The 25420-nt window shown below is 39.9% G+C and overlaps 1 protein-coding gene across 1 annotated transcript in view; it reads left to right on the plus strand.

Moving 5' to 3' along the window:
* Nucleotides 1–25420, plus strand: part of LOC136863509 (uncharacterized) — a 931909-nt gene that overhangs the window by 797883 nt on the left and 108606 nt on the right. Inside the window, exons 11-12 of the mRNA XM_068225974.1 lie at nt 4012–4232; nt 10854–11227. Coding sequence (XP_068082075.1) covers nt 4012–4232; nt 10854–11227 — 595 coding nt within the window. The remainder of the gene's footprint in view (nt 1–4011; nt 4233–10853; nt 11228–25420) is intronic.

The raw sequence follows: 25420 nt of genomic DNA on the forward strand, positions 1-25420 counted from the left end.
AAATTATTTTATTCACGCTGAGTGAAATGGTAGTTTAGGGGAAGGCCTGAAATGTAATTCTCAAATAAGTTATTTATATCATTAGTGGTCGTATAGATAAATCTATATATATCAATCTCACAGCTGCGCGCCCCTAACCACACGGCCAACTCGCCTGGTCGTACCGACTGAAACAGCCTGCCTGTATATTGGCGGGAAGTAGCATGCCATTCCTCTGGTTCATACATTTTCTGATATATCTGGTTTGTAACACATTGGTTCATCACAGTATTCGAGCTATTCAATCCCTACTCGGAGGCACTGATTGGAATGAGTAGTGTGCATGTTTAACGGAATAATGACAGAGGAGTGTTCACGGCAGTCTGCGACCTGGTTATTCCAGCTCTGGAACTTCGGACTCTTAGATCGGCACCGTAGTACTGTTCGTTGAAAGTGAGAAAGTTTGCGGTGTTTCATTTGATCGAGTATTTTATATGATAACATTGCTTTCAATCGCTACATTCCTACTGACGTTTTTGTAATGACCTATGTTGGATTAAGTTAGGAAAACCACCAAGTCAGTCTTTCTGAGAATCCCGTAGCGAAGCACGGGTACATCAGCTAGTATCAAGATAAAATTAGAATCCAAGAGGACAAATTGGGGCAAATATTCGTTTGTAATAAGGGGAGTTAGCGGTTGAAGTAACTTACCAAGGGGAATGTTCAATAAATATCCAATTTCTTTGCGATCATTTAAGAAAAGGCTAGGAAAACAATAGATAGGGAATCTGCCACCTGGGCGACTGCCCTAAATGCAGATCAGTAGTGATTGATTGATTGATTTCTTTGATCTGTGTCGATGCGACGTAAAGCCACTTTTTAGAAAATGTTTTATTATTATTATTATTATTATTATTATTATTATTATTATTATTATTATTATTATTATTATTATTATTATACATTTGTAAATGAGACTGAGGCTTCAGTATAAGCTACATTTTGTTCGGGCCTGCGCCAGGAGATATGTGCAAAAATTCTGCATCCAACAAGAGACGGCAGCAGAGTAGAGTATGCCCGCAGTCACAGGGAAAAATGAAAGCAGGCACTGCAGGAATCCGTATAGGTTACCACTATACTTAATCGCAAGGCTATGAATAATAGAAAGCGCTTCCTGTTTAGAAACTTGCCCTTTTCGAGCTACGATCTCATAATAATACAGTATATTGTACGACATGACCATTTGAAATAATCGGATGATCATTCTATCAGTTGGCATTTATTCTATGTTTCTTCTTAGTTTTGCGTCGTATCTGTCAGCGATTAATATATCGCCATTGCTCCCAGAAAAACCACCATGTGATAATATTTCAGCTTTGAACTCAGACCGGGAGGTTTCCGTCATCTAAGTTTCAGTACTGCGTGAACTATATATTGTTACGAATAAAACTCAGTCTATTTTATTACTCGTGATTTATTTCAGGATGACCCAATAAATGCACACACACACACACACACACACACACACACACACACACAAGTCTATTCAGCTATGAAAGGCCGCATTGTCTATTTACAAGTCTCTCTTCCTTACGGCACAGCAGGCGGTCCAGCCCGGTGCTATACCTGTGGACCGTTATACTTTCGCTTCTCCAAGTCCAGTCACATCGCACAGCAGCTGTGTGTGGACCGCTGGGTCTGAACACAGGAGTACGAGCCACTCAAAACAAGATGACTGTTCATTGGTTCGACTCCAGGGACAGTTCAGATGATTTTCCATAGTTTCCCGCTTTCACACCAAGAAAATGCTGGGACTGTACCTTAGTTAAGGCCACGGTCGCTTCCTTCCCACTCCTAGCCCTTTTCTATCCCATCGTCGGCATAAGACCTATCTGTGTCGGTGCGACTTAAAGCCACTTTTCAGAAAATGTTTATTATTATTATTCATATTATTATTCACGTGCAGTGAACAACAAAACAGCAACAGCTCAACAGTGTTCGGCAGCAGGACGATACTCACAACAACTAATATTAACACAGTTCCATTTACCCTCTCACTCACGATAGCGACTCCTCTTGCTGGCTCACAGCGATCCTAAGTCCACAGAAACACACAGACACACAGTACGCTCCAGTAGTACACGTCTTCCGTTCCGTCATATCCAGCCCACCTACTGACTGGATTATCCGACACCACAACAACAGTTCCTCGTTCAGACCTCCGTGGGACACTAGCGACAGCCAACATCTCTGTCGCCCTCAGCCCAGCCACCGAACCCCAACACAGTGAATATCACACGGAGTCGAACACCGACTCCACCATGGAGCCAGACTCTGACTGACTGTCCTCGGCTGGCCTCCCTTTTTATAGCTCGGTGGTTTGAGCCAGAATTTACACGAGGTGGCTAGAAGCACATCATTCCATTTGTTTCTCCAAGAAACTCACACGTAAGCCGGCCGACGAGAACAATGCACGGAAAGGCTGGCCCTACCCCACAAGCCGGCTGGGAGATACCAGGTCGCGTGAGTCACTAGCCCTTTCCTGGAAGTACCGAAAGGGACTACCACGGGGCTGGCACGTAACAATATCAACGAATTTTCGTTCGAATTTATACATGTGCTGCGGGTCAGTATTTCTTCCCTTGTCATTGTCACATAACGGTTTTTCGAGGCACAACGGCGATATATTGAAATATTTCAGTGTACTTAGCGTGATCAGAATTATGTCTTTTTGGCTTTTTTATATCCGTACAGAAGTATTTTTTATATGTATCGTGACGGACAGAACAGGAAGCGGCAAGGGATATTGCAACTGTTTTATTTTTTTTTCATGGGAATCAAGAGCTGATATTAAGTTATAGCAGACACTCCAAATGTATCGTACACGTACTCAGACTGTACAAAACAGAACCAAGAGAGCTTTGTTTTCTATTCAAGGGCACTCATAACTGGGTATCTAACATCTAATGTACTGAATATCGAATAAGCTACTGCGGGAAGAATGGTGTTAAGAGTGCAGCATTGAGTTACATTCATATCGCAAAGTATTTATAGAGATCATGCGCTTAGACTTAAGGATTTGGTGTTATCGTAATCATACCCACTGTGTCTCGATTACACGTGCGGTAAAAGAAAAAGTGGGTCAGGAAAGTTTAAAGGAAATCAGTTGCAGTATGACATCTGTTTACATACTTCATATCACATGATCCGCACAATTGTACTTGGGTGAGTCTTCGGACTTGCTCTTTTGGCCAGTAAAATTATTTATGTGTTGAAAAACCTCTTAATAATTTCGAAATGAAATCACTGGTACTAACATTTTGTTTATAAAGGAGCATTCCTATCAAATAGCAATAAATTATTGTTCATCCAGTTCAGTGTTGTGTGCGTTTCAACATACAAGTAGACGTCAGTAAAATGCTCATAATCTTTATTACAATTTATCAACAGTCGCTTGAAGAGTTCAGTGTCAACTTCGTTGGTAATATTGTAGTAGGAAGGTCTGCTGGCATAAATTGTGACTTCAGAGCAGAGCATCCGAAACAGAATGAGTACCTTTGGGAGACAGTACCACATCACATTTCACGGGTACGATCTTGCTAGTCATATGAGCTGAACGAATTAAAGTGCATGGAGAAGGATATGCTGGGAACATTATTATTTTCAATTTGCTTTACGTCACACCGACACAGACAGGTCTTACAGCAACGATAGTATATGAAAGGGCTATGAGTAGGAAGGAATTAAGGTACTGTCCCAGTATTTGCCTGGTATAAAAATGGGAAACCACGGAAAACCATCGTCAGGACTGCCGACATTGGGGTTCGAACCCACTATTTCCCTAATGCAAACCTATAGCTACGTGACCCAAGCCGTGCGACCACTTGCTTGGTATATGCTGGGAACATTTCAACTCTATTGTTATCAAGTTAAATGGAATGAACTTCTTGACATACTCTGAAAGATATTCTTTAGATTCTTTAACACAACTAGCATCATTTATATGATATCTCGTTTTTCGTTGTTTTCCAGATTGCCAACTTTACGCTGTAGGTAAGCCAGTATATCATCGGTATACCGACGCCGTCTATGGCAGCTGGATGCGGGATTCTTTACCAAGACCAGAATCCAACGGTGAAAAGTTCTGGGTCACCAATGAGACAGAGCCCTACCACCTCTTCGAGTATGCCAATAAATCAGCCTTTCGAAAGGATGTGCCAACCAGAACCTACAAGCTGGATCATCCGTTTAAGGTATTTATCATGCTGGAGAGAGTATTATTTGTTAAAAAGCAAGAGAGGAGGAATATAAACTGCAGAACAAACACGTGTGGAGCCGATCACACTGAAGTTCAGATGGTCCACATGTTCCATGATGTGTTCAGCAGTGTGTTAATGTCTATTATCAGCTACGTTCCTATTTTATTACTGCATATTCCTTAGATGGTTAATTTCACAATTACATGAAATTTAAAGACATTTTGAGTGTATTTGTTCATTGTTCCTTTCCATTTATTTATGGATTTTGAGAGTAATTTAGAGGATTTACCGTATATTAGTTTCTTTATTTGCATCCTATAACTGATAAATATTTTACTCTTTATGACTGGATAGCTGCTCATTAAACGTTCATTTCTCATCACTGGCACAGACTGGATAGCTGCTCATTAAACGTTCACTTCCCATCACTGGCACAGACCGGATAGCTGCTCATTAAACGTTCACTTCCCATCACTGGCACAGACTGGATAGCTGCTCATTAAACGTTCACTTCCCATCACTGGCACAGACTGGATAGCTGCTCATTAAACGTTCACTTCTCATCACTGGCACAGACCGGATAGCTGCTTATTAAACGTTCACTTCCCATCACTGGCACAGACTGGATAGCTGCTCATTAAACGTTCACTTCCCATCACTGGCACAGACCGGATAGCTGCTTATTAAACGTTCACTTCCCATCACTGGCACAGACTGGATAGCTGCTCAATAAACGTTCACTTCCCATCACTGGCACAGACTGGATAGCTGCTCAATAAACGTTCACTTCCCATCACTGGCACAGACTGGATAGCTGCTCGTTAAACGTTCACTTCACATCACTGGCACAGACCGGATAGCTGCTCAATAAACGTTCACTTCCCATCACTGGCACAGACTGGATAGCTGCTCATTAAACGTTCACTTCCCATCACTGGCACAGACCGGATAGCTGCTTATTAAACGTTCACTTCCCATCACTGGCACAGACTGGATAGCTGCTCAATAAACGTTCACTTCCCATCACTGGCACAGACTGGATAGCTGCTCATTAAACGTTCACTTCACATCACTGGCACAGACTGGATAGCTGCTCATTAAACGTTCACTTCCCATCACTGGCACAGACTGGATAGCTGCTCAATAAACGTTCACTTCACATCACTGGCACAGACTGGATAGCTGCTCATTAAACGTTCACTTCCCATCACTGGCACAGACTGGATAGCTGCTCATTAAACGTTCACTTCACATCACTGGCACAGACTGGATAGCTGCTCATTAAACGTTCACTTCACATCACTGGCACAGACTGGATAGCTGCTCATTAAACGTTCACTTCCCATCACTGGCACAGACTGGATAGCTGCTCAATAAACGTTCACTTCACATCACTGGCACATTGCATGTGTTCTTCATTTTCAATCCTCGTCGCTATGCTACTTGCAGTCTGAGGCAGGCCATTATGGCCACCCTCGAAAGACAAATTTATCCGAAGATCATCGTAGTCTATAATTTCAGTTCCAAGAAAGCACTGAGAATGTATTTATTTCTTCCGTTATGGTTACTACCTTACCCATTCTAGGCGCTATTAATTTCACGCATACTTACTGCCACAACTCATACGCCAAGAGAGGTGTATTCCGGAGATGTGTCGTCCAGGTATCCGAACTTTGCATCTTCATACCATTGTGAGGGCAATTATTTTATTTCTGCTTGACTGTCTACCGAGCTCGTTAGCTGCAGTCGCTTAAGTGCGGCCAGTATCCAGTAATCGGGAGATAGTGGGTTCGAGCCCCACTGTCGGCAGCCCTGAAGATGGTTTTCCGTGGTTTCCCATTCTCACACCAGGCAAATACCGGGGTTGTGCCTTAATTAAGGCCACGGCCGCTTCCTTCCAATTCCTAGACCTTTCCTATCCCATCGTCGTCGTAAGACATATCTGTGTCGGTGCGACGTAAAGCAAATAGAAAAAAAAAAAGAAAAAAAAGGAAAGCTTGGCTGTCTAAAGGACAATGTTGGTGTAGTGCCACACCTTAAATTACAGGACGGCTGGATTAACCCCTTTAAGTCCTAGTAGATTTGTAAGGATGTTTGCCCTGCATGAATGGCCCACGAGAAGTCAACACCAATCAAGATATATATAGATTGTTTACATTTCGCTGAATTTATGGCATATCCGTGTACACTAAAAGATGGCATCACCTTGCTTCAAACAACGTATGGCTATTGTTCAAAAGCTAAAGCTAAATTATGTTCAAATAACTATCTTTTTTTTTTGTTAGTTGTTTAACATCACACCAACACGTCGAAAATATTAGGAAACCAAGAAACAGGTTCTTTACACGCAGGAACCGAATCCGGGAACTTAGCTCATAACGCCAGCACACTATCGCCTGAGATACACAGCCCGGCTTACAAGACTGAGAAAATTTCTGGTATCTGAGTCCCCGTTACTAGTGCATGCTCAGCCACGTTTGCAAGCTGTTGTACATCTAGTCGTCTACTCCCTCCAGATCCCTGTAAACTGCGCTATGCTACCAAAAGTAGAAGTAGAGAGAACGTGAACACAAAGGGGTTATTTCAAAAGTTGTAAACTGAGATGAACATTCAGGAAGAAATATTCAGATATCTGTACATTACAAAAGACGAAGAGTCAGCGTGAGTTAATCGTATGTCCTAATAGGATATTATTATGGAATATCATTATGGACATTGTAATGTTACACGCAATTCATAAAACACACACGTACACGACATAAACCTGGTATCCTGCTGATTACAAACAAACAGACCAATTGGTATTGACTCTAAACGATATACAGTGTTATTCACCGAAAGTGTTACACGGAAATAACGTCTAAACCATTAAAGATATAGGTATTCTGTTTTCATATTCGTAAACGATACCCCGAGTCTTGTAAAATAATGTCCTACGTATTCTCATGGGGTGATTAATGACCGAGGTATTGATACTAACTCCGTATTTTTAATAGAACGGCACAAATTCATACAGCTGGCCTAAAGGTTCAACTGCGTACAAGTTCAAACATGTAGGCATTTTCAAATTCGGACAGTTACTTTTTGGGGTATCAATAAGAACAGCATGCGCGGTTTTGCATGCCACATCAGATAGCGTGCAGTTGGGCAAGGACATATTGATGCGCAGGTAGATTCCTGGGTGTGATTGCAGCCACAGGATGGATACCGGGCATGTAAGCATATCGTACACATGCGATGTGTTTGTAAAGTGTAAGGCGAACTCATGACAGGACAGGGAGGGTTGATGTTTTTAAAAGGAATAAAATATTTAATTTTACTTCGAAGGAACATAACAAAAGCTATAATTGTCAGTGGTTTGAGTGTACTGAATGAATTAGGAAATAAACATAACACAGGACACGTGAAGAGCTCCTTCTAGAAAAGCAAATGAACAATGTCCGAGGTAGACTTCACTGGGGGGCCGATGCCCTTCGATGTTAAGTCCCTTTAAATAACAAGCATCATCATCAAAAAGACTTCACTGGAAATGTCCCTAAGGGCGTGGGCTCGGGAACATAACAACGTCTCGTCAGTGTAATTGTTATGACGCTGACATTTTGCATTTAGAGACCGTGGTGGCAACGAGTTCGGTACTTTATGCGACCTGAAAGTGATTTTCATGGTGTCCCATGTTCAACACCAGGCAAATGCCAGATTGTTACCTTTGAGATAGGCCACGGCGACGTCCTTTCCAAATCCTTCCCATTCCTGTCCGTGAGGAATACGCCAAACTGAGCGCAACCTGTTACACATGGATTTCAGAACAAAACAAAACAAAAAGAAACGTTAATCTCCCTTCCCCGTTGTGTGTTTACCAGTCATACGATAACGTTGCAGACCCAGGGTAAGTTACGGTGCACCACATTATGTTTACGATAGTTTACAGTACATGTCTGGTATCCGTTCTGTGGCCGGAGTCAATGTCAGGAAAAAGTTACATTTTGAGATATCAATGAAAATCGCATTTGTGCTTTCGCGTGCCGCATCAGACAGCGTATGGTCGGCTAAGGACGTATTAGCACGCAAGCTGTTTCCTTTTGTTTTGTTTTGTTCATTATGAAAATACTAGCATATTTGAACTTGTAGTTGAACGGTTAGGCTAGCTGAATGTATTCGTGCCGTTCCATTTAAAAATATGGATTTAGTATCAATATCTCGGTTATTAATCACCCCATGAGAATAAGTAGCACATTATTTTACAAACCTCTATGTATCATTTACAAATATGAGAACAGAATACCGATATATTTAATAGCTTAGACGTTATTTGCGTGTAACATCTTAGAAGAATAACCCTGTATAATACACCCACAAGTACACTGTGCTAATAACCATAATTTCTTAATACGTAAAAATATTAACAACAATCAATCTACTCCTGAATAGCCAAGGAACTTTGCTGTTTTAAATAATTAAAAATAATATGCGAGAGCAGCAGTTTTATGTGAAATCAGCATCACAGGGATTTAATTATTTCTGTAAACTTCACATGCATTGACCAGAATTCGAACTTTAGATACCCACGTGAGACGTTAATGGAAGGCAAACAGTCTCATTGCCATTCGAAATATGTGTAATAAAATATTCTAACGTAATACAGACTAATCCTAATTCCACACGTAAAAACTACTGTATTTGTACTGAAAACAGCGAATTACCAAACCTCGTCAACAAACATAACAAATAGGCCTGTACCTGCGATCTTCCTCTTCATGGCCTTGCTCCTCAGTTATTGTGGTCCGCACTTGAGGCGGATTAGTCCCATTTTCCGGACCGATACCCTTCCTGACACCAAACTATACGGAGCGATGTATTCACTAGTTCGTGTTTCTGTGGTGGTTGGTAGTGTAGTTTGCTATGTGTAGATGACGAGAAGTGTATTAAAACGCACACAAACACCCAGTTCCCGAGCCAGGAGAATTAACCTTACGCAGTTAAAAACCCTGTCCGCCTCTGTGGTGTAGCGGGTAGTGTGATTAGCTGCCACCCCCGGAGGCGCAGGTTTGATTCCCGGTTCTGCCACGAAATTTGAAATGTGGTACAAGGGCTGGAATGGGGTCCACTCAGCCTCGGGAGATCAAATGAGTAGAGGGGAGTTCGATGCACATCTCAGCCACCCTCGAAGTGGTTTTTTGGGGTTTCCCACTTCTCCTTTAGGTAAATGCCTGGACGGCACCTAACGTAAGGCCCCTCTTCCTTGCCTAAACCTTCCAATCCTTCCATCCCCCCACAAAGCCGCTGTTCAGCATAGCAGGAAAGGCCGCCTGGGCCAGATACTGGTACGAAATGAAATGAAACGGAAATGAAATGGCGTATGGCTTTTAGTGCCGGGAGTGTCCGAGGACAAGTTCGGCTCGCCAGGTGCCGGTCTTTTGATTTGACGACCGTAGGCGACCTGCACGTCGTGATGAGGATAAAATGATAATAAAGACGACACATACACCCAGCCCCCGTGTCAGCGAAATTAACCAATTATGGTTAAAATTCCTGACCCTACAGGGAATCGAACCCGGGACTCCTGTGACCAAAGGCCTGCACGCTAACCATTTAGCCATGGAGGCGGTCCTCCCTAGTTGCATCCCCCGACCCAGAGTCTGAAGCTCCAGGACACTGCCCTTGAGGCGGTAGAGGTGGGATCCCTAGCTGAGTCCGAGGGAAAAAACGACCCTGGAGGGTAAACAGATAAAGTAGAAGAAAGAAGAAAGACAGAAAGAAAGAAAGAAAGAAAGAAAGAAAGAAAGAAAGAAAGAAAGAAAGAAACTTAAAGAACACAGGCGTTACCGGGAACGGAACCTGGAGCCTCTGAGAGAAAGGCAAGAACGCAAACAATTCAGCGTATGATCTTGACAAAATATGCATACTTGCAATACCAGCAAATATTTATTGTAAGCAATCAGATTCAAATAAATATCGGACTCCTTGGCTGAGCACTGAGGCCTTCAGTTCAGAGGGTCCCGGGTTCTATTCCCGGCCGGGTCGGGGATTTTAATCACGTCTGATTATTTCTTGTGGCTCGGGGACTGGGTGTTTGTGTTTGTCCCAACACTTTCCTCTTCATATTCAGACAGCACACTACACGACCAACCACTACAGAAATACTCATAAGCGATTACATTCCTCCATACAGTATAGGGTTGGCGTCAGGATGAGTGTCCGACCGTAAAATAGAGTCAAATCCACGTTGCGACACAGTTCGCACCCGCGACCCCACACGTGTGGGAAAAGCGGTAGGAAGAAGAAAAAGAGAAGATTCAGTTTCAAATAAATGTTCATGTGACGAACTGTTAACTTTTTTGATTTTACAAGAATACTCTGAACTCACTTGTTTGGAAGAGATATGATACAATGCTTATATTCTCTTCAGTCTGCCTCTCTCACATCATTTCTCTTTATTAATAAGAGGAAAGTATATTATGTAATAGATTTTGACATTAATTCTACCAATACTCCAGGTTCTATGGAAAGCACAACATGAATCTCTTTGATGTTTACCTATTATTGCATTATTTTTATGGCAGAAATAACCGTCTTTGAAGACTTGAGCTCAATTAATGTGGAGTTTTCTTCTTTCAGGGTAACGCTCATATTATTTACAATGGCTCATTTTACTACAACGAACGCGACAAGCCGCATATGCTGAGGTTCGACTTGGCAACTGGGAGTTATAAAAGTCTCAATGTACCGCTTGTGGCAACCAACGGTTCCAATTACCTGTACACAACGGAGTTCAACTACATGGACTTCTCAGTGGACGATAATGGTCTGTGGGTGATATACGGGCTGCCAGAAAACAATAATACCATAGTGATGAAAGTGGACGCTTACACGATGAAAGAGCAGTACATGTGGAATATCAGTGTAAACCATCACAACGTGGGCGAGATGTTCATAGTGTGTGGGGTCCTCTACGCCGTGAACAGTGTCACCGAGAGGAACACCAAAATCTTGTAAGTAGTATGATGTGTATGCATGTTAGGGAGTAGTAGAGTCGGCGGGCCAGGAAGGTGCTTGAAATCTATATATATATAAAAGAACATGTCCTGACTGACTGACTGACTGACTGACAGATTCATCATCGCTGAGCCAAACTACTGGACATAAAGAAATGAAATTTTGAGAATACATATCGTCCCTGTTCTGACAAAACGGCGAATGTTACAATGCTCTTCCTATGCATTATTTCCCTTAAGAAAGGTCACGCCTTCCAGCCACATATTGATATTAGGTCCATCAGAACAATTTCCGTTGAGTTCATTTTCCTATGTGCGTGTGTAAAGGAAAATGAACCTTACTGTACCATACTGAAGGAATGTATGTTTGCATGACATTTATCCACTCCTAGAGTGTGATGTATTTAAGGTTCATTTTCCTTTACACACGCGCATAGGAAAATGAACTCAACGAAATTTTTTCTGGTGGACCGCATATCAATATATGGCTGGAAGGCGTGACCAGTCTTAAGGGAAATAATGGACAGGAAGAGCATTGTAACATTCGCCGTTTTGGCAGAACAGGGACGATATATATTACAATGTATGTGCTCGCTAAGAGAGGATTTTTGGATATGCCGTCGCTAAGGGGTGAAAACAGGGGTGATCTTTTAACATGAGTGTATTTATATCTCAAAACTTTAAAAGATTACACATGTAAAAATTTGTATTTAGAATCTCCTTTAAAAATAAAGAAACACGTATTTTTTTTTGTTTTCGGAGAATCTCAATAGGAGGGGTGCAAAAGGGTGAAAAAGGGGTTGAATGGCTTTAATGAGGATACTTATATCTCAGAAACTGAAGAAATTACATACCTGAAAATTGGTATTTGGGATTGCCTTTAAAAATTAAAAAACACGCATTTTTGTTTCTAAAAATTCCAATTAATGGGGGGTGAAAAGGGGGGTGAATTTTTTAAATGAGTGTATTTATATCTCAAAACTTTAAAAGTTTACAGATATAAAAATTAGTATTTAGAATCTCCTTTAAAAATAAAGAAGCGTGTTTCTTTTTGTTTTTGTTTTAGGAAAATCCCAATAGGAGGAGTGAAAAAGGGTGAAAAAGTTGTTGAAAGCCTTTAATGAGGATAATTGCATCTCAGAAACTGAACATATTACAGACCTAAAAATTGGTATTTGGGATCTCTTTTAAAAATAAAGAAACACGTATTTTTTGTTTTTGGAAAATCCATATAATGGGGTTAAACAGGAGAGAAAAATTGGGGTGAAGTTTTAGAAGGACTATATCTACAGTATATCTCAGAAACGTAAAATGTTACAGACGTAAAAATAGGTATCTGGAATCTCATGTAAAGATAAAGAAACATAGGTGATTCGTTTTTGGAAACTCAACTTAAGGGGAACTAAAAAGGGGGTGAAATTTTAAAATGAGAATTTGTACAGTATATCTAAAATACTTACAGTTACAGAAGTTAAAAATGGTAATTGTTCTCTCTATTAAAAATAAAGAAACATATATTTTCTGTTTGCGGAAAAACCACTTGGATAGGGGGTAAAAGTGACCGAAAATGGGATTGAATTCTTTTAATTAAGATACTGATATTCCAAAAACTGAAGATGTTACGGACGTGAAATGTGGTATTTGGAATCTCCTTTAAAAATAAATAAATAAATAAATAAATAAATAAATAAATAAATAAATACGTATTTTTTGTTTTCGGAATTCCACTTTAAAATGGTGGGGGGGAAAATTGAAAAATAAGTTGAATTATTTGTATGAAGATACTATTATTTCAAAAACGAAAGATTTTGCAGACGTGAAAATTGTTATTTGGATCTCCTTTAAATTAAAAAACGCGTTTTGGGGGGGAAATCATCTTGTGGGGGCGGATGAAAAGGAGTTGAATTCCTGAGGACACATATCTCAAAAACTGAAGATGTTAGAGTCGTGATAATTTTTATTTAGAAGATCCTTTACTATTAAAGAAACAAGTATTTTTTGCCGGAAAATTAACTTAAGGGGGAATGTGAAAGGATGTGAAATAATGATTTCTTTTTTTTGCAAGTTGCCTTACGTCGCACCGACACAGACGAGCTTTATGGCGACGATGGGAGAGGAAGGAGCTAGGAGTGGGAAAGAAGCGGCCGTGGCCTTTATTAGGTACAGTCCCAGCATTTGCCTGGTGTGAAAGTGGGGAAACCACGGAAAACCATCTATAGGGCTGCCGACAGTGTGGTTCGAACCCACTATCTCCCGAATACTGGATACTGGCCGCAATTCAGCGACTGCAGCTATCGAGCTGGGTTGAATTATTTTTATGGGGATACATATATCTCAAAACTGAAGGTAACAGATGTGAACATTGGTATTGGGAATCTCTTTTAAACATAAAGAAACACGCCTTCTTTTTTTGGTGAGAGGGTGGGAGGGGCGGGTAAATTAACTTAACAGCGTTTGGGTGAAGAAAGAGTTGAGACCAATTATTTTACTGTTCATAATGTACTTATTCTGATCATAAACCAATCATTTTTAATCTTTCCTGGATTCGTTTTCAAGAGCCATCTTTTCCTTTCAACAACTTAAAGTTAGATTACAGAAGATTCTCCTGGCATATAAATAAAAATTTAAACACATTTGAAATAAACGATAGGAATGACATTGACCGTGCAATTTTTCACCTCTGTAATAAGGTCAATAATGCACGGAAGTATATCATTCGTATCGCCAGAAATCCCGCGCAGTTGCCTGCGCGTGACAATGGTGCTGGTCACATTGTCAGCAATGACAATGGCAGCTGATGTAATTTACCGCCAAGTAGCGGTCTTGCATCTTGCTGTGGGGTCCAGAACATCAATAATAATAATAATAATAATAATAATAATAATAATAATAATAATAATAATAATAATAATAATAATAATGTTCTGGACGGTCGTCAAAATGTGCGGACCGCGCTGGAAACGGGTCCTGGCCGGTTAATGACTACGAATGCAGTCCGGCCGCGGGTTCAGTACCACCAAGGCACCCAAGACGACACCACGCTAGATCTCCTCATCGATTTGATCCACATTAAAAATAATTATATAAATAGATGCTAAAGATTTAGGGACCCAACTGACCGGGTGAAATACCTGGAACTAGCACGGGAAGTACGAAATAGATTGCTGGAAAGAAAGATTGAAAAATGGTAGGAACTTCGCCGTGATCTCTCAGAAATCGAGTCAGATCGCGAATATTGGCGGATTCTCTCAGAAAACGAGTCAGATCGCGAATTTTAAGCCATCTTACTGGCAAGTGAATTTAGACCGGACTGCTCCCTTAATTATCTCAGGTCGTGTCCGATGATTCGGAAATCAGGTTGCGCTGTTAGGCCTCACCTTGCCCATACTTTTTTTTACAATTTGCTTTACGTCGCACCGACACCGATACGTTGTATGATGGCGATGGGACTGGAGATGGCGAGAAGGGGGAAGGAAGTGGCCGTCACCTTAATAAAGGTACAGCCCTAAATTTGCCTCGTGTGGAAATGCGAAACCACAGAAAAACATGTTCAGGGCTGCCGACAGTGGAGTTCGAACCCACTATCTCCCGAATATAAGCTGACATTTCCCGGTAACTGTAGTCCGGCTCCATGGCTAAGTTTGTTAGCGTGCTGGCCTTTGGTCACTGGGGTCCCGGGTTCGATTCCCGGCAGGGTTGGGAATTTTAATTTCACTGGCACGGGGGCTGGGTGTGTGTGTCGTCTACATCATCATTTCATCCTCATCAGGAAGCGCAGGTCGCCTAGGGAAGTCAAATCAAAAGTCCTGCACCTGGTGAGCCGAACTCGTCCGCGGACACCTCCGGCACTAAAAGCCATACGCCATTTCATTTCATTTCGGCTAACTGTAACAAAGTGCTACACGTTTCCCTTCCGTGTTTGAAGCGACAAAGCTTCCTTCACGTTGGCATGATTGCGACTGGCGTATTTCCGACAGCTCTTTAGAAATGATCAATCATCCCCTACTACATCTTCTTTTCAAACTGACTATTGAATAGCTATTAACGTTACAAGAGGTGTTACATGTGTTACATGTGAGTAGGCATGTTAACGGAAATTTTGAAAGGAAGACGTGAACACTTCCATCCGTGTAACGTGTAATATCTTATTCCATACCATCTTCAATATCTGTAATTTTATTTAAATAATTTTAAGATGAACTCACTATGGTCATTTCAGAGCCCGCCATTCAAAAAGTCCAAACCATCCTTGAAAGATTCGATATCATTTAAGAATAAGCCCAAATGACGCAGTGTAGCCATTAGATAAGAATCTAATTAATTGTTTGACGTGCAATGAACAGTTTCTGTTGGTATGTTTTAAGGCTGGTGGAAGATTTTAACATTCATAAAGACCGATCTTTACTGTCCGCTGGGCTATTGGGTACGTACTGCAAGGCGTAAGTACACTTGCAGGACCGTAGGTCCGTAATGTCTTTGAGGCTGAGCCAGAGGTACTCCCGAAGCCTGCGATAACTGGATTGGGAGAGCCCACGAGAAATAAACGGCGATTGTTTCACATGGATGTTGACGGGGTAGATGGAGTACCTTTGATTTTAAGGCTGTTTTTCGTCTGTTATAAAAAACATAATAACCAAGGCATCACTGGTATATGTGTTAGATTGACTGTGAAGTTGAATAGGTCATACGGAAAATATACGAGTACTACTGAGATTAAATATAATAAATAATACATAAAAATACGCGAGAACTCCAATGACCTCATATGAGGTCCTACTGCATGAAAGTGTTTAATAATATTAAGATGAACCCACTAATGTTCATTTCGGGGTCCATAATTTTAAAAATTAAACCATCAATAAAAGATTCGATATAATTTACGAATGAGCTGCCTGAAATGTCTCACCCAAATGACGCTATGTAGCCATTTGGTAGGAATAATCATCATCATCATCATCATCATCATCATCATCATCTGCAGTTTCCAGCTGTTGGCCAGGTCTGCTTTTTGGTAGGAATCAAAGTAACCAGATTACATGAAATTAAAAACGTTTCTGATGGTATGTTTTACTGCTGGTAGAAGTTGAGTGTGGTAACGACAAAATCTTAAAAGTCCAATTTTCCACTTTATTTTGAAGAACGTAAATATATGACATTGGACATACTGTAGTATTAAATAAAAGTAATTTACTTTGAGGAGAGAATACGCATGTACCAAATAAGTATAGAAACCCATTTATTTCGTCAATTTCTCTGACGACGAGATATGTGCACCTTCCAACTACATAACACACATTATTGTAGCACTCAATACTTGTCTTTTGCAACATACGAACATAACAGGCTGTTGTGATACTGTACAGGGTGAGTCTGAGAAAAGTTACCGGCACTTTAGCCAGGGAGGAGATGAACAACTGAAATGCTTGCCTTGTTCCCCAGCGATGGGGATAGAGCGAGTGGTCAGGCAGCGCAGCAGGCATGCTTAGTGGTAAATGTACGGAATGAATGTTTAGTTTACGAGTGAAGTTCTTAGCGAATGTTGCATTCCTAAACATTTTTAACGTTATTTGTGTTAGCTATCAGTATGTTGATGCACAGCATTGGACTACGGATGTTTCTAGTTAAGATATTTCTCTTAATGAAGAAATGAGAGAACCACTCGCAAATTTCTACGTAGTTTTCATGATGCTGCAATGTCTTCGAGGCAATGCTCGACCACGTTACTCAGCAGATGGCGAGAAACAGGGTTTGCTTTAAACCAAAAGAGACAACCACGGAATGGGGCATTAATAAAGGAGAAGCTTGCTGATATCCAAGCAAGGAAATCTACACGCCGATTGGCGCAGGGGTGTGGTATTTCATAAAAATCAGGTATTCGGGGATTTAAAATGCTACATTTTTATCCTTACAAAGTGTCTGTGTTTCAGTATTTAACACCACGAAATCCAACCGCCAGCGTAAATTTCTGTCGGTAGATGCTGCATTCTGTTCATGATGTTATTATTGTTAATTCTTCTCTGTTAATTATAACAGATGAAGCTTACTTCCATTTAAGTGAGTTCGTAAATTCTCAGATTGCATGGTATTGGGACACTGACAATCCTCATGTAGTGTATGAAATGCCTCTTTACGATCTGAAAGTCGGTGTGTGCTGTAGCATTATTGCACGCAAATTTATATTTTATGGAACAGTTAACTCGGAACGTTACCTGCAAAATATACTGCAGGTATTTTTTAAAATGTTAACTGAGGAAGGAAAGCAGTCTGCTCACTTCCTGCGGGATAACGCTATTGCCCATGCAGCTCGTCAGTCAATGCAAGTGTTCGATGCGTGAATAATTAGGTGTGGACTTGGCCCTCTCGTTTCCCCGATTTAAGAGTTTGTGATTTTTATTTGTGCAGACCTTTAAAACAGAAAGTGTACAAGAACAGTCCACGTACTCTGGAGGCATGGAAAATGAAATCAGACAACTAATATTTGAAATTTCAGAAGCAGAAATACACAGATTGTTTAGGAATATTTTACGCCGATGCAAAGTTTGTATCAATATTGATGGACATCACTTTCAACAGCTGCTTTGATGAAAGGTAAGAGCTATATTATTTTCCAGCTTCATCCAATATTAACCCTTAACTAATAATTCAGCACTGCCGAAATGAAGGTGAATGCCTACGCTACTACAGCTTACCGGCGAGTCTAACAATGGATTGCGGGCAGTCTGTTCTTCTGACGTCCCCTGCATAGTGCGGTAACTTTTCGCTGCCTCTCCCTGTACAAACTTAGGTATTGTAACATGTGTTAATAACAGAGGTAAAATACCGGATCTTTACACAGCTTCACAGTAAAGCCTGTGCCAAAAAAAAAAAAACTCATATGCTTATTATGACTTCTCATGGTGCTCGGATACTTATGAATACCTGCAATTTACCGAGCTCGATAGCTGCAGTCGCTTAATTGCGGCCAGTGTCCAGTATTCGGGAGATAGTAGGTTCGAACCCCACTATCGGCAGCCCTGAAAATGGTTTTCCGTGGTTTCCCATTTTCACACCAGGCAAATGCTGGGGCTGTACCTTAATTAAGGCCACGGCCGATTCCTTCCCACTCCTAGCCATTTCCTGTCCCATCGTCGCCATAAGACCTATCTGAGTTGGTGCGACGTAAAGCAACTAGCAAAAAAAAATACCTGCAATTTATTATTATTTTTATTATTATTATCTGCAATTTATTATTATTGTTATTATTGCCGATAGTGTGTCAGCTGTCAACAAATAAACTGTATCGTGCTTCGTTCTATGTGCAACAACCCAGAGGGGTAATTTCGGACTTGTGATCTATATTACGCTTGCATATACCTTATTTGGGAAACCTTTAAAACAAGAACAGTCCACGTACTCTTACGATCTGGAAAATGAAATCAGACGACTGATACGTAAAATTTCAGAAGCGTAGGTAAAAATAGTGTTTCGGAATATTTTACGCCGATGGAAATTTGGTATCGAGAATGATGGACATCATTTTCAACAGCTGATATATAAAATACCGGTAAATCATAACATGTCAACCGCTCATCTCCAGTCATTAGTTTTTAAGTTAGTTGAATCCTTAAGAAGCTGCTCCTAAACCAATAATTCGGGGTAGGGAGTTACGGTGTCTTTAAACTTTGAGCGAGGTGCCAACGTGCCATTTGTCCCGATTGAGTGAGGAGATATTTTCATCAATATAAAATTCAAAATAGATGGCCAGGTTTGACTCTCTGCGTATGATTGCCAGATTTTTCATTCAGCTTGAGTATGCAAGTCTTCGCTGTTTGTTGAGTTCACCTGGTATTCTTTAGGAAACAACGATGTGATGTCTTCGTAACTTGTCGAGCGCTGTGAAATGTTCCAGCGGAAAGAGATGCAGTTACAGAAAACCCACTTATAAAGAAGTTGTAAGCAGAACCATAAAAATCTCCATAAGTTAAGAGAGTTAGTAAGAAGAAATGTGAAAACTCGGACAAACGTATATAAACAATCTGCATAGCTCTTCATGTTCCAATAGACACGTCGGTGCCTCTTGGGTTATCGCTAACAATGACAAGTGTGGCTGGGTCCGGCAGGTACACAGATTCATTCTTTCAGCAAGGAAACAACAAAAGAAAACTAATTTTGGTGATTCACAACAGATTTCTACATACAGTAAGAAGGAATTGAACCTATTGGCATATTTTACAATTTCCTGTCCTTTAGGAACATGATCTGCTAATAGTACATTCATTTTTACTTCTTCCGCATTTGCCACATTACGTTGGGATCGCGGGTGCGATCTGTGTCGCATATGTACACTTCGTCCTGTTTTATGGCCGGATGCTCTTCCCGGTGCCAACACTATGTGTAGGGCTGCATTAATTATTGTGTGTTTCTCTGGTGGTTGATAGCGTGAAGTGTCGTGTGTATATGAAGAGAAGAGTATTTAGAAAAGCGCAAACACCCTGTCTCTGAGTCAGAGAAATTAACCAGATGTAGTTGAAATCACCTACCAGGAATGGAATCAAATCCGGAACTTTGAACCGAAGGCCTGCACTCTGAACATTTAGCTAAAGAGCCGGTCATTGAGAGGAATTGGAATGCATTGCATTATTTTTCAAATATTTTGTCTGTTGCTTGTGAAATGCAATCCCGAGGACTACTCATTTCAACATACTCCCATTTATATAAATAGAACCTGGTGGCGGATTCTACTGTTTCCCATCCTTGTTCAGTACTGCATAAACTATTAGAAACGTTTTAAAGCTAAATATAATAGTTACTATTTGTAATAATAATAGATTTTATTGCAGGCAATGGCCATGGAGATGTAAAATCATGTTACAAAAGGTAATATCGAGTAAATTACGTTTTTCATATTTAGTCCGTTTTAAGTCTGTTAGTGAGTTTACTCTGATAGTTACTATTTGTATGGTTACGAATTGCTGCACAAAATAAAACCATGAATGGGGAACATTGTCAGGAAAGCTCCAGATCAACTAGGATAACTGGGAGCTCTACGAACAAAAAATAGGGTAATGAAAAAACACAAGTTAGTAATGGTGCTTACAGAAACCGCCCATATCACGCAGCTTGTAAGTAGAAATCCTCGATTCATTGGAAGCATGACCTGTTCGAATAGGCTCACAAAACGTATACCAGTAACACATACCATTGCCGCAATTAATTTAATTTCACAGTTTGTAGGAAGAGCCCAACAAATCACTTCATTAAGTCTGCCGTTCAAACGTTACATAACTGGAACTCAGTGGAGATGTTCTGAGAGCCCATCTTGCGCCTCCTTGCTTGTCTAGGATTAATTGTCATGCAGCTTTAGCGAAACACCATCATCTATATATATAAAAGAACTTGTCCTGACTGACTGACTGACTGACTGACTGACTGACTGACTGACTGACTGACTGACTGACTGATTCATCATCGCCGAGCCAAAACTACTGGACATAAAGAAATGAAATTCTGGGCATAGATTCATATTAAGATGTAGGTGCTCGCTAAGAGAGGATTTTTGGATATTCCTTCGCTAAGGGGGTGAAAAGGGGGTTGAAATTTTAAAACGAGTGTATCTATATCTCAAAACATTGAAAGTTTACCGATGTAAAAATTGTTATTTAGAATCTTCTTTAAAAATAAGGAAACACGTATTTTTTGTTTTCAGAAAATCCCAATAGGAGGGATGAAAAATGGTGAATAAGGGGTTGAATGCCTTTTATCAGGATACCGGTACTTATATCTCAGAAACTGAAGATATTACAGACCTGAAAATTGGTACTTTTGATCTCTTATAAAAATAACGAAACACGTATTTTTTGTTTTTGGAAAATCCAATTAATGGGAGGGTAAAAGGGGGTGAATTTTAAAAATTAGTGCATCTATATCTATAAACTTTTAAAGTTTACTGATGTAAAAATTGGTATTTAGAATCTTCTTTCAAAAAACAAGAAACACGTATTTTTTGTTTTCGGAAAATCCCAATAGGAGGGGTGAAAAGGGGTGAAAAATGGGTTGAATGCCTTTAATGAGGATACTTATATCTCAGAAACTGAAGATATTACAGACCTGAAAATTGGTGTTTCGGATCTCCTTTAAGAATAAAGAAACACTTATTTTTTGTTTTTGGAAAATCCAATTAATGGGAAGGTGAAAAGGGGGGTGAATTTTTGAAATGAGTGCATCTATATCTCAAAACTTTTAAAGTTTACACATGTAAAAATTGGTATTTAGAATCTTCATTAAAAATAAAGAAACACGTATTTTTTGTTTTCGGAAAATCCCAATAGGAAGTGTGAAAAATGGGTTGAATGCCTTTAATCAGGATACTTATATCTCAGAAACTGAAGATATTACAGACCTGAAAATTGGTGTTTGGGATCTCCTTTAAAAATAAAGAAACACGTATTCTTTGTTTTTGGAAAATCCAATTAATGGGGGTGAACAGGGGGTGAATTTTAAAAATGAATGTATCTATATCTCAAAAATTTTAAAGTTTATAGATATAAATATTGGTATTTAGAATCTCCTTTAAAAATAAAGAGACATGTATTTTTTTTCGGAAAATTCCAATAGGAAGGGTGGAAAAGGGTGAAAAATGGGTTGAATGGGTTAATGAGGCTACTTATATTTCAGAACCTGAAGATATTACACACCTGAAAATTGGTGTTTGAGATCTCCTTTAAAAATAAAGAAACACGTATTTTTTTTTTTTGGAAAATCCAATTAATGGGGGGGTGAAAAGGGGGTGAATTTTTAAAATGAGTGTAGCTATATCTCAAAACTTTTAAAGTTTATAGATGTAAAAATTGGTATTTAGAAACTCCTTTAATAATAAAGAGACACGCATTTGTTTGTTTTCGGAAAATCCCATTGGGAATGGTGGAAATGGGTGAAAAAGGGGTTGAATGCCTTTAATGAGGCTACTTATATTTCAGAACCTGAAGATATTACAGACCTGAAAATTGGAATTTGGGATCAACTTTAAAAATAAAGAAGCAGGTATTTTTTAGTTTTTTAAAAATTCAAATAATGGGGGTGAAAAGGGGGCGTGAATTTTTAAAATGAGTGTGTCTACATCTTAAAACCTTAAAAGTTTACAGATGTAAAACTTGGTATTTAGAATCTCCTTTAAAAATAAAGTAACACGATTTTTTTCTGTAAATCCCAATATGAGGGGTGTAAAAGGGTTGAATGCCTTTAATGAGGATACACATATCTCAGAAACTGAAGATATTACACTACTGAAAATAAGTATAAGGGATCTCCCTTAAAAATAAAGAAAATAAAGAATCCAATTAATGGCTGTTAAACAGGAGTGACAAATTGGGGTGAACTTTTTGAAAGACTATATCTACAGAATATCTGAGAAACGTAAAATGTTACAGACGTAAAAAGTCGTATTTGAATTTCCTGTAAATGTAAAGAAACATAGGTGATTTGTTTTTGTAAACTCCCCTTAAGGGGAAATAAAAAGTGGTGAAATTTTAAGATGAGAATTTCTACAGTATATATATAAAAAACTTAACATGTTATAGAAGTGAAAAATGGTATGTTTTATCTCTATTAAAATAAAGAAACGTGTATTTTTAGTTTTCTGAAATACCACTTGGGTGGAGGGGGGTAAAACTGACTGAAAATGGTGTTGATTTATTTTAATTAGGCTACTGATATCTCAAAAATGAAGATGTTACATATGTGAAATTTGATATTTGGAATCTGCTTTAAAAGTAAAGATACACGTATTTTCGGAAAATCCAATGAAGGGGGGGGTGAAAGAATTGAAAAATGAATTGACTTAATTGTATGAGAATACATACATCTAATAAAAATAAAGTTGTTACAGACGTGAAAATTTGTATTTGGATTTCCTTTAAAAACAAAGAAAAACGCGTTTTGGGGGGGAGAACAATCTTGCGGGGCAGGAGTGAAAAGGAGTTGAATTCCTTTCACGAGGGCACATAAATCAAAAACTGAAGAAGTTAGAGTCGTGATAATTGGTATTTAGAAGATCCTTTACTATTAAAGAAACAAGTAATTTTTAGGCGGAAAATTCACTTGGGGGGGGGGGAGGAGTGTGAAAGGAAGTGAAAAAATGAATTATTTTTATGGGGATACTTATATCTCAAAACTGAAGGTAATAGGCGTGAACATTTGTGTTTGGAATCTCCTTTAAACATAAAGAAACACGCCTTCTTTTAATTTTTTTGGTGGGGGGATAAACAAACTTAACGGCGGTGGGGTGTAAAAGGAGGTGAGACCAATCGATTTTACTGTTCATAATGTACTCATAAGGAGCCTCCATTGCTCAGGCGGCAGAATGCCTGTCTCTCAGCTGCGAAAGGAAGTGAAACAAAGTGAATTTTTTATGGGGATACTTATATCTTAAAACTGAAGGTAATAGACGTGAACATTTGTGTTTGGAATCTCCTTTAAACATAAAGAAACACGCCTTCTTTTAATTTTTTTGGTGGGGGGATAAACAAACTTAACGGCGGTGGGGTGTAAAAGGAGGTGAGACCAATTGATTTTACTGTTCATAATGTACTCATAAGGAGCCTTCGTTGCTCAGGCGGCAGCACGCCGGTCTCTCACACCTGGGTTCCGTGGTTCAAATCCCGGTCACTCCATGTGACATTCGTGTTGGACAAATGGAGGGGGGGCAGGTTTTTCTCCGGATACTCCAGTTTTCTATCATCATTCATTCCAGCAACACTATCCAATATTTCATTTCATTTGTCATTCATCGATCATTGCCCCAGAGGAGTGCGACAGGCTTCGGCAGCCGGCACAATTCCTATTGTCGCGGCTAGATGGGGCTTTATTCATTCCATTCCTAACCCTGTCGAATGACTGGAAACAGGCTGTAGATTTTCAATGTATTATTCTGATCATAAACCGGTAATTTTTAATGTTTCCCGGGTTCGATTTCAACAGCCATCTTTTCTATCGGAGAACGTTCTTAGATTACTGAAGACTCTCCTGGCATATAAATAAAAATTTAAACACATTTGAAATAAACGATAGGAATGAGATTGACCGTCAAATTGTTCACCTCTATAATAAGGTCAATAATGCACGGAAGTATGTCATTCGTATCGCTAGAAATCCCGCACACTTGCCTACGCGCGACAATTGTGCTGGTCACATTGTCAACAATGACAATGGCAGCAGATGTAATTTACCGCCAAGTAGCGGTCTTGCATCTTGCTGTGGGGTCCAGAACATCCAATAATAATAATAATAATAATAATAATAATAATAATAATAATAATGTTCTGAACAGTCGTCAAATTGTGCGGACCGCGCTGGAAACGGGTCCTGGCCTGGTAATGACTACGAATAAAGTCCGTCCGCGGGTTCAGCACCGCCAAGGCACCAAAGACGACACCACGGCGGATCTCCTTCAGGATTTGATCCATACTAAAAATGCTTATAGGAAAAGATGGCAAAATTTAGGGACCCAACTGACCGCGTGGAATACCTGGACCTAGCCCGGGAAGTACGAAATCGATTGCTGGAAATAAAGATTGAAAATGTGAGGAACTTTGCCGTAATCTATTAGAAAACGAATCAGATCGCGAATTTTGGCGTATTCTCTCAGAAAACGAGTCAGATCGTGAATTTCGGAGGATAATATATAAAACGTTAAGCATTCAATTATAAATTTCAGAATAATACCGTAGCGAAGCACGAGTATCTTGCTAGTTATTCCATATTTCGCATCCAGTGCTGTGATGTAGATGATCAAACGCTCTATTCCTGTATTCAGCGTTATGGATTTGAATCCCAGCACAGCATCTTTTCTAAATATTTCGTCTATTCTTTATAAAATGCTCTCACATTGTGAAACTAATGCAGGCATGATGATCGATTCAAGTGTCCGACTCGTTGGCTGAATGGTCAGCGTACTGGCCTTCGGTTCAGAGGGTCCCGGGTTCGATTCCCGGCCGGGTCGGGGATTTTAACCTTAATTGGTTAATTCCAATGGCTCGGGGGCTGGGTGTTTGTGCTGTCCCCAACATCCCTGCAACTCACACACCACACATAACACTATCCTCTACCACATTAACACGCAGTTACCTACAAATGGCAGATGCCGCCCACCCTCATCGGAGGGTCTGCCTTACAAGGGCTGCACTCGGCTAGAAATAGCCACACGAAATTTATTTA

The sequence above is a fragment of the Anabrus simplex genome, chromosome 2 (assembly GCF_040414725.1).
Source record: "Anabrus simplex isolate iqAnaSimp1 chromosome 2, ASM4041472v1, whole genome shotgun sequence".
NCBI classification, from domain to species: domain Eukaryota; kingdom Metazoa; phylum Arthropoda; class Insecta; order Orthoptera; family Tettigoniidae; genus Anabrus; species Anabrus simplex.